General features: G+C 37.9%; 1 protein-coding gene across 1 annotated transcript in view; it reads right to left on the bottom strand.

Moving 5' to 3' along the window:
• CMYA5 (cardiomyopathy associated 5) overlaps positions 1–10,721 on the bottom strand; it is a 49,787-nt gene that overhangs the window by 15,713 nt on the left and 23,353 nt on the right. The window contains exons 3-7 of the mRNA XM_027717189.2: positions 8,997–9,092; positions 8,115–8,348; positions 6,292–6,314; positions 4,250–4,371; positions 773–922 (exon numbers count right to left, since the gene is read on the bottom strand). Coding sequence (XP_027572990.2) covers positions 773–922; positions 4,250–4,371; positions 6,292–6,314; positions 8,115–8,348; positions 8,997–9,092 — 625 coding nt within the window. The remainder of the gene's footprint in view (positions 1–772; positions 923–4,249; positions 4,372–6,291; positions 6,315–8,114; positions 8,349–8,996; positions 9,093–10,721) is intronic.

The raw sequence follows: 10,721 nt of genomic DNA on the forward strand, positions 1-10,721 counted from the left end.
CAAATGTCATTGATGGCAAGAGGAGATTATGGCCCACAGTCCTACTGAGGACTAGACTGCAAGTTTGGGATGCACAATCAGCAGTTACCAACCCTGGTTTATAACAGGCTCTATAACATAATAATTTCTCATAATGAACTATATAGGACTTAGCTATAAATTAGCTATTGTAAAAAGTCCTTAGCATCTGTTAGCCTGCACACACATGCACGCATGGATTTGTGCAGAGCCTGGTTGCTAAAGGTGACTTTATGATCAGTCTGAGCTTTTTAATGAACGAACATTTCAATTCCTTTTATTCAATTTCACATTTAACATTTGAAATATTTTGAAAAAAATCATCTATATGTGGAAATACTGATTACCTTTTCCTGCTGCTTTTTTAGTGAATACATATTTCTGAAGCACATGCAGGGCCCTGAAAACCTAATGAAGGCTGTCCCCTTGGGAGACATATCTGCAGTCCCCATGAGTATCCAGGGGCAACATGAACACATCCTCCCTGGACGTCAAGCCATTTTGTAAAAGGGCACCTCAACATGTGGAAACAACTGCCCTTCACTTTACAGACCATGATATTTATCTTGCATTTTGGAGGACAAAGGGGAAGAAGAGAAACATCATTGCCCATCTTTAGTCCTATGCATGATGTCTTCACAGCCTCTTTTCTTTCTGTGTCCTTTTCACACTCCTGCAGCTCATATCCCCATCCGTTTATCCCAGACCAGGACAGAAAGAACTCATGCAATTGAGAAGGCAAGACTTTACGCACCCCCTGCATCTTTGCTGGCTTGCAGCTCCTCCATACAATAGACCTGGAAGCAGTCGATAGCATCCCCATCATTCACGGACCAGTAGACAGCAATGGAAGTGCTGGTGGCTGAGTTTGGCTCCTGGGGTACTACATTCGGTGTCTGTGGGACTGAGAGGAAAGTTTCCCATTGTTATACATGCCCCTGTGTTTTCAGCCACATTACCTAAAGATTTGTGAGGCAACCCAGCTGCTTATTTTCATTGAGATGGCTTATTTCCACAGGGCAAGTACAGCAGGAAATATAGAATACTAGCGCAGTTTTAGAACAACAGGTCCTCCTAAACTAGGAGCAGAAAAAAGGATCTGGTCAACACTGAGAGCTTTCCATTTCTCTCACAGTCTGGACAAAATAAGATCTAGTCCTAGTACTGGGATTACCCAAACCCAGCATAAAGTGTGTGCCCACACCCTCCTCCAGAGACAGATGTATGAACTGATCCCAGAAATGTGGGCAGGGGAAAGGACCTGGCACACTAGAAAGGGATTGATCCAGTATGTCAATATTACAGATATTGACAGCAGCAGGAATGTGCTTTAGGCAGAGGAAGACTCTAACAGCACTGGGGAGCAGGAGGCTCCCTGAAGCCTTGGGTCAACCCCTGCCCTGAGGTGGACTCCTACAGCATGCACAACTCAGCACTCCTTCCTGGCATAGTCATTTTTCCACAGACCCAAGGGACCGAGAATCCTTGGTGTGCAGGTGAATCTCAACTCTACCAAAGCACTTGAACCCCATAGGACAACCAGCATTGTTCGTCACGAAGAGTGCTTCGAAGACTTTCAAGGCTCTCCAGATTTAACATAAACTTTGTCTCCTGATTGACACAGATCCACCCCAGATGAGATATTGTTCCTCTCTGTGATTATGTCTTAAAAGAGATAGAGGGGAAAGAAAGAAGCAAAAAGCCCCAAAAGATGTTAATTGTTAAAATGATTGCAGGGAATGAAAATACATGGTTCTATTTCTTCACCCAGTAAATTTCCATACTGCATGAATTCTCTTAAAATCTCAGCAGAAAGCTTTTGCTTTCTTTCCAGTTATCTCCACAGTAATGATGATGATCCCCTGTGGCATGAACAAGGCAAATGCAGATGCTGGCTGTTTCCTTATCACTTATACAGAGAGCTACCAGTACAGTAGGATTACATCTGCTGCCCATTGAAAAAAAAAATTATCCTTCTCATTGCTAAAAACAATCCTCATTTTGTCTTTTGACTGTAACTAGAGTTGGCAATTAAAAAATTTATCGTCTTTAGGAAAATACTTCCTTTCAATGGACATAATGGGGAAACCAGTTTTTTTCCTCATGATTTTGCCTAGAAACCACTATTTATGATCACAGAAACCTCACAGTTGCAAGATTTATTATTATGCCAAATCTAAACCGAGGCTAGTTTACTGAATGAAAGTTCTGAAAAAAAAAGGAAAAAGAATGACAGATCAAAATTCAGTTCAGCAACATTGAGAAACATTTGATTTTTAATTTCCTTTTGCATAATGCCAAACAATTTGAAAGGAAGCAGTCTCAAAGCAAGAAGTTGAACTATTCTCTTTACAAACAGAACATTTATGTGTTGTCAAAGTACTGGTCCCTTTTATAGCGTATTTTAATAAAAAAATATTTGCAACACAAGTTTGAATAAATTATATTTTTCAACAGAAAAGTGGGAAATATTCTCTTCAGTTCAGTTTTCATTGAAGTGCTGTGGTGTAAGGAAGTTTTCCTTCTTGCTAACTAATCCCCACAGCCCCTGGAAGAAAAATAATAATCTCAAATGTTTTCCGATGTAATGAGAAATAACACTCCCTTGTCTTTGTGGACTTGAAAGAGGAGAACAGTTACATTCCTCTGTGACTCTATTGGAAGAGTTTTACAATCAGCAAAGGTCCTTGCCTTACCAGATGGTTTTGGAAATGATAATTTTTAAATTTTTAAATTATTCCCACTCTTCTTGTGGTAGACCCTGGGTTCCAATATGCCCAGGAGCATGCTGCTAGGGTTTTTTTATGCTAATGCATTTGTGAATGGGGATGGCTTACATGAAAGGAGGAAGAATTTGAGGGAAAACAGCTTTACACTAGTGAATATGGAAAATTTGGAAATAGAAGGCATTTTGAAGGAAATAGGTTTCTGAAGAGGTGAAAATTAGGTTTTATGAAATTGTTCAGTAAAACACCATACTTTCTGAAGGAAAAATACATGGATTGGAGAAAATTCATATGTATTTCATCATATGGCTTCAGTCAAATAAAATACTTAGAGTGGCTAACAAAGGTCTCCAGTATGTGATAAATTAAGTATTCAAGCTATTCAATTCCAAATAAAATTCACCTGAGAAGCTTCCAATGCCATAGCCAAATTCATACAAATCTGATGAGGATTTTAAGGTCTAAGATATATTCAAGTTTCTCTAGGTCTAATAAAAGTAGTGGTGTGGAGAAGAGAGACAATCTTTCTACAGAAACACTGCTAAGTGCACTCAACCTTACTAGACACTGGAGAGCCTCCACGAAGTGGCATTTCTCCAATGTCCCATTAGTCACCTGAAAATTCAGCCAGGAATCAAAGCACCTTAGGGAATTTGATGCTCTAGGTCAGTGCTCAGGGACCAAACACATGAGAAAGAGGCTTCGCTTCAAAAGCCAGGGAGTGACTATGATGGCAGTGGTGCATGTGAATGGTGAATGGGAGGCCCCAAAACATGACAGCGAGATGTAAGGCTCTAAACAAATGTTCCCTTGAAAAAGAAATGAAGAAGATGAATCCACAAATTGGTGCTGACAAGATCTTCACTGATTGCTGTCCAGATCTAAATAATACACTTATATATGCAGACAGAGCAGAAAGTCCACACAGACAAGCTTTTTACAGGACATGAACTATCATGTGCAATTTTCATTACTACCCTGACAAGCCATTGCTGTTTCCAGCTATAGTTAACCACTTTCTCTTCACATCCCTTGGGGATTTCAGGTGCCTCCATTCTTTTGTCACAAGTTCAGGGACCTCAGCCATCAACCAGCCCCATACCCTCTTCCCCATACCAGGCTTGGGGGGACTGCCACCCTTAGAGGAATAGAGCTCAGGATATCATTCGGTTGCTTCTTCTGTCCCTGCCTGCAAGGAAGACCAATTTCTTTAGCCCTGGGAGATTTACAGATCAAGACCCTCAGCTAATCTGAGGTACAGATGTTTGAAGTGATGCAAGAATCCCCCAGTTTAGCACTTCTATCTCTGTTGCTCATCTTACTGTACCTACTATAAGCCAAACACTTGTGCATAATTAAACTTCATTTTACATTCAATTCTGATTCCTATTTACATGGTTTTCAAATTTATACTTCTCAAATAGATTCTGTTTTTAGATTCTTAAAATGTCCAAAGCATTGCCAAACTGTTAGCTTTTGTAAAAATGATATTTAGAGATTCTTACCAGCAACACGTTTTAAGGACTGCTGGTTGCTTTGTCCTGGGTTGTCTGCATAGTGCTCAAACAGTGAAAAAGCACTGGGTACCTTCTCTAAAGAGAGGGTGGTATCCATTGCAGAAAGTAACCTATTTGGAAGAAAACATACATAAATCATTTGTGTCACTGCATAGTTTTCCAAAAGCCAGAAGCAAAGACCATGTGACATGCTTCTGTAAAAATTTCCCATGAACTTGAGGACAACATGCATGGAGAAGTTGTTTCCCTGCTTTTGAACTTTTAGACCATGCTGCAATTTCAGATCAGGAGCACAGTCAGAGCACACATGGTCTGTGTACACTTAATCCATGAGAATATGAAGATTTGAAGTTCACAGAAAGACTCCCAAGAGCACAGGGGTTTGGGCTTGCTAATGCAGTGCCTTTAAAGGTTACAAACCTTAGAGCTAACTTCAGCAGCTGAATCCAAAGATGTAACGTAAAGCAGCTGCTTGTGGCAAGTCAAAAAAACATGACAGGGAAGATAGATTCCACTTAATTAGCCTGCATTTGCTGAGTTCATTACAGGAAAAAAACCCCAACATATTTTTAATTCTGGGACAGAAGTAGCTCCAAGAAAATGAAAGAATTTTTTTTTAAGGCAACTGAATTTTATCTTTCTCCCCTGCATTTTTTTCAGTCACTGAAGTAGTTCATTATGCATAATTTTAACGAAGCACAACAAATATAAAATACACTTTCTTTAAAAAAACATGCATTGTTAAATAGGCTTGTTCTTAACCTTTTCTTAGCTATTCAGGTACTATCAAAGTAAAGTAACAGCAAGCTCATGCACAAAACAGAATAAGTTTTAGGTTTATTGTGTAAGTAAACAAATAGAGATCAAGTGGAGATAAAGCCTTGGAAAATCGTTTTGTCTTATTTTTCCTGCAATAAACTACATGCAGATATGTGGCCAAACAGTTTCACTTGCAAGAAGTGAGTCCAAATTTATAGTGCTAGTTCTAAAGATCACTGGAAACCTTGAAGGGGTGTTTGGCGCATTCTTTTCAAACCACTCTCCTGGGGCTGTAATTTGACCGCACACTGAAACCCTGGTGTCACTGTTATATCCCAGTCTGTGTCAGCACACATACCACTGCGATGGCTGAGGAAGCACTGGCAAGGGTATGTTTGATACGCACTGCATAATGCCCAGGACTTTTGGGAAGATTGGGGTGGTGGGGTGGGCTATGCAGTTTTGAGGACTTTAATAGGACAAGCCTGTAGCCTACCACTCTGAATATTTTTAGTTCACCCTGGAAAATTTATTTGAGGAATTTGGGCTTATAATTGAACATTTTTCTCATTAAGGATGAAACTCATCAAAATGACTGCCTTGAGAAAATCCCACATGACAGAGAACTGTTTGTGATTATATGCATTTACTGGGATGTGCAGGTAGACTGTGATGCAGCTGTGATGAGGCACCAGCCCTATGACACACCCTGCATCAGGCAGTGCCAGTGAAGAGGCATGGGAAAACATCAGCCCATAGTCTCCTAGTAATGTTTTGAAATCTATTTAATCTCATTTATTTTCTGGAACTGTGTTCAGAAGCATAGTCCAACAACATCTAAGTGATGCTTCGTATTATAATCTTTCAGAGACCAAGTGACACAGAACCAGACTACTGAAAAAAAGGAATATACCAGTGATGTCTAACAGATGGAACCAGGGTTAAAATGGTTTTTAGTATATGTGTGTATAATAATAACTACAAGGAACATCAGTTTAGAAATGTCTGGGTAGAGATTTAAAATTGAGCTGATGTTTTACAATGCTATTTGTTTAACTAATGTCTTACAGAACATGTGCAAAATACTTGAAAACCACTCAGTTACAGCAACAAGTATAAAACCTCTTGTCTTAATTTCATTATTTGCAAGGTTTATAAAAGTAGCTCTGAATATTAGCAGTGTGTTTTCAAAGCTTGCAAATACTAAATGAAACATCCAGCATGCTAGGCCTAGTACTCACTACAGTGCACTTAACCCATATTTCATATACCTTTTATTCAACTCTTTACATGACTAGAAGAGGAAAAAAAAAGTATTAATAGTTTTCAAAACCACCAAAATGTTGAAAAGCCAATCATCTAACAGTCTTTCTACCCTCTTTGGACATAAAATACACATGGCTTTATTGACTTGATGCTGCTTGGAATGCTGTGCGTTCACACTAGCAGGGGATTTATTTCTTTAGGAATATTTCATTTCAAAGCTCTGACTCAGCAGGGTATTAGAGTATAAATCTTGTTTTAAGTGCCTGAGGGGTCAGTATTCAAAACCTAGGTTTAAAGACTGGAGCATAGTCAAGTACTCTCTTAAACGAAGGCTTTTAGAGAAAGAAATCACTCGCATAGTAAGAACAGTTAAATTCTATTTCTGGCTAAAATCTGCCTTGTAACTTCTTATTACTAGAAGCTGGGTGAGATTTTTACTTTTGGAGTGAGAGTTTAGCCCATGCTCCATGAATCTTGAGCTAATGTTTCCTGGCATGGGGACAAAAAAGTTCTTGTCTGCTATCACTAACAGAAAGGAGCAGGGAATCCAATGATTTTCACACCCCAGAAAAAAATTACAGATTACAAAACTATCTTTTTGCCAAAGCACTGATCCCATACCTCACAAAGCTCAGGAAAATAATCCATATTTTTTGCCCATCCCATAACAGCCAATCTACTACAATATTCACTTGATTACAGGACATAGTCAGCTTGGAGTAGGGAAGAAAGCCAAATATTGGCCCATCGTTTCTATAATTGCCAGAGCATATATGGGCTGGGTTCTTGCATTTGGAAGGTGGTTTATTTTGCATGAAGGATCAGTCTTTAGACAGTAATTTGACCTTTTTATTTCTAGCGTCCCAGGATAGTTTCACTGCAACTTCTAAACTACATGCTCATTCCATAACAGTTTATTATTCCAGAAAATCCATCCTCTTCAAGATTGTTAATACTTGTAGAGTATTTTTACTTGTGTAAACATATATACTTTTGTAGAGGAGAAAGTACCATGGCTCACTTATGGACAAGTCTTGCAGCACAAGAACAGTACTGGAGGACCCAGGACCTGCAACACCCTGTGAATAAAGTTTAAGACTAATGACTGTAGACTGTACGAGCTAGGTAGATCCAGTCCTGCAGATTCACTGGAGGTGTTTTTTACACCCAGAAAGCACCATCATAGACAAGCACTTCAAATGCATATCCCTAAGCCAACCCCATTGTTGTGGTTTCACCCCAGCCAGCAACCAAGTACCACACAGCCTCTCACTGCTTTTCAGCAGTAAATATTTACCACAGCCTAAGCAATTTAAGTGCATAAATACTGTCTGCGTCTGCTTATTGTAAAATCCCAAAACAACAACAACCAAACAAAGAAACCCCACAATCCAGAAACAATTCTACTTCAGATACTTTTCTCGTTTCAAAAATCACTTTGTTGTTGCTATTAGACAAAATAAAATATGCATTTTATTTTTATACAGTAAAATATCTAAATCCTGTAACATTTTTTATTCCTCAGTAAATAATTAATTCTAGAAAAATTATCAAACCGTCTTTTTACCTCCTCTTTATAAAACAAATGAGAACCATTTTAATAGCATGTCACGTTTTCATCTTGTGCATCATCTCTGCAATTCTCTCTGAGAATTCCCACAACAAATGCAAATGATCCAGCAGTTTCAGAGTGGAATAGCTGAGCTAGCAGGATTTCGCTAACTTAAAAAAAAAAAAAAAGGTAAATAACTCATTGCCAGCCTAGATACAGAACTCCTTCCCTAACTAACATTATAAAAACTACAGCACGAAAGCCATTTTTACTTACGTTTAGGAAAACAAATCCATCCACTTCATCCACTTCTTTAACTGTTGTCTCCAAAGTCTCCTTTGCTGAATCAACAGTTTGCTGGAAATTAACCATCTGCTCATACAGGTACTCCATTTTCATCTTCTTCACTTCCTCAAAGTTCTCTGATTTCTCATCATATTGTGCTACCACTTTCTTAAGCATCTCTTCATTCTGCTTTTCCAATAAGTCTGCATTTTTCTTACAATTTTCCTGAAAACAAAAACAGATGTAAATCGATCTGCAGAATAAAATCATAACATTTAATGAATACACAGAAATTCTCAATTACCCATCTACAGATTCATTCTGGTATACTGAAAATAAGATAACTTTATTTCTGCAATCAAACTCCTCTGTGAGAAATATCACTAGAGAAATACATTTAAAACAATGACAGGTTTTTTTTTTTTACTGTTAGTGTTTAAAACTAAACTTTCATATTTAAGCACTGAGACAGGAAATCTGACTACAAAATAGCTAAAAATTCATACTTACAACTGAAATTAATACAGTTCTTAAGGCTTAAGGACTTGAGTAATCAGAACTTAAGACACTGGGCAACTAATTTATATGCTTCACACAGGATTCTAAATAAAGACACAGTATGAGCTTTTTATAGGCTTAAACAAAATTAAGGGAACTTTTTCTTTCAGTGCTTGACAGTTACATATTTCACTTTGCAATGATGTGCAAAAAAGCAGTCTTTTTCTTCCTCTAACGTTAACACCTTCCAGTGGGAGAAATCAATTTGAGAACTGGAGAAACAGCCCGTTTTGGTGAAAGCAATGATGCTATAAAATAAGGCAAACATATCTTAGAAGTACAGGGAGAGAAAGTGTGATAAAACACTGGACTTACCTCAACTGAGTTAAATCGCAATTCAATATCACTCACAAACTCCTCGATCTTAATTGACTTTTCTTCCAGTGCTATCAGCAATTCATTTAAATGACTCTGAAATTTAAAATTGAAACTTAGGCAGGTTATTTTACAAAGCTTTTACACAGAACTTATTTTAGGTGAATATTTTCCTTTAGCCATGAGCCACCTTGGAACAATTGATAAATAAGTTCAAGTATCACTCTGGCTGCAAGCACAGAAAAAGCAACTGGAACAGTCATAGAAACTGTTTCCAAACAAAAAAAGGGAATTCAGTTCAACAAGATGCTGAGTATCTATACCAGTTTTTGAACATAATGAATTTCAATGCAGCTTTGCTGAGAGTGAGAGTACTTAGTCTCTCATGAGGGTCCTGGAGAGATCACAGGAAGAAGCCCATTAAAAGGAATATAACAAGAGTAATTATGAGGGTGATAAATTATGCAGTATCATGTTGTCTTTTTTTTTTTTTTTTAAATTAGAATTTTAAAGATATTTCCTATGAACAAGAATACATCAAAATCACTGGTTGAATTAGATGTGGAAACAAATGCAGTCCAAGGGACAACAGGTATCAGAGACAACTCAGAACTTTTTCATAGTCCTTCTTGACCTTTTATGAAAGCAAGCTGTCCACCTGCCCAGGTGCAATTCATAATTTGTAAAAATGCTTAGTTTTAATTAGATGGCATAAATCTAAAAGAAATGTTAGCTTCCTTTTGTAACAGCTCCTTATTACGGCAAAATGTTACGGCTAGATCTGTAGAACACAAACATGTGACTTTTCATTAATTGTAAATGTCACATTGGACGGTAAAATTAAAAGCTCACTTTATAAAAATTTAGGGCTAATCACCAAGATTTGGAGACAAAGTTCTGTTTGTCAAGATAACCTATAAAATCTGACAGATGCCATCCATAGCTCATTTCATTTACTGTGAGACTATGATCTTACAGTTTTCATGCAACAAAAAATTCAGGCCACAAGCATTTTCCTATCTTAATGTTTTCTCAGTAAGTATACAAAAGTAACAAGAAACATCCAAATGCAGTCTCTGAGTAACCGAAGCCCTGAGGGTTAGAAATCATGTGAAGCTAAGCCTGTGCTATGGGCAGATTTAATATTGGCTTCATATCCATGCTCCACAGCCAGGGAGTGATATCATGGGATGTTTATTTGCAGCTTGCAACTTGACTCGTTGTAATGCAGGTACATTTGAGGGATGGCTGGGGTCTGTGACTTTATTACTTACTAGTGGCTAACTATCACTGCTAAGTCAAGCATGAATGGCCATACACAAAAAGTAGTTCAGATATCATACATCTGCATACCATGAAGATAGTTTGTAAACCTTGATATTTCAAACTGTCACATGGACTCTTCCTACTTTTGATTTCTCTTTTATGCATATGACTTGACATAAAGATAACATAAATACCATCAATATAAGCCCTTCTGGAATTTCAGTGAAATGACACAAAATCTGTATTTCTGTCAGATGAGCATGTGCCAAGAAAGAGACCTCACCCCTCAGAGAAGTGAGAGTAAATAGCTGGAACATCTGTATACTTGTACATGAACAGGTTTGATACAGGAGAAGTGAGACGTCATGTGTATGCTGTTTTCACAAACAGAACTGCAATTTCCACAAAACTGAAAGCATTTTCACCAGTATTGATAGCAAAGGATGAGGCTACTGAAAT

Source organism: Pipra filicauda, unplaced genomic scaffold (assembly GCF_003945595.2).
Source record: "Pipra filicauda isolate LSUMZ 115617 unplaced genomic scaffold, ASM394559v2 scaffold34_size3990699_pilon, whole genome shotgun sequence".
In the NCBI taxonomy this organism is placed as follows: Eukaryota; Metazoa; Chordata; class Aves; order Passeriformes; family Pipridae; genus Pipra; species Pipra filicauda.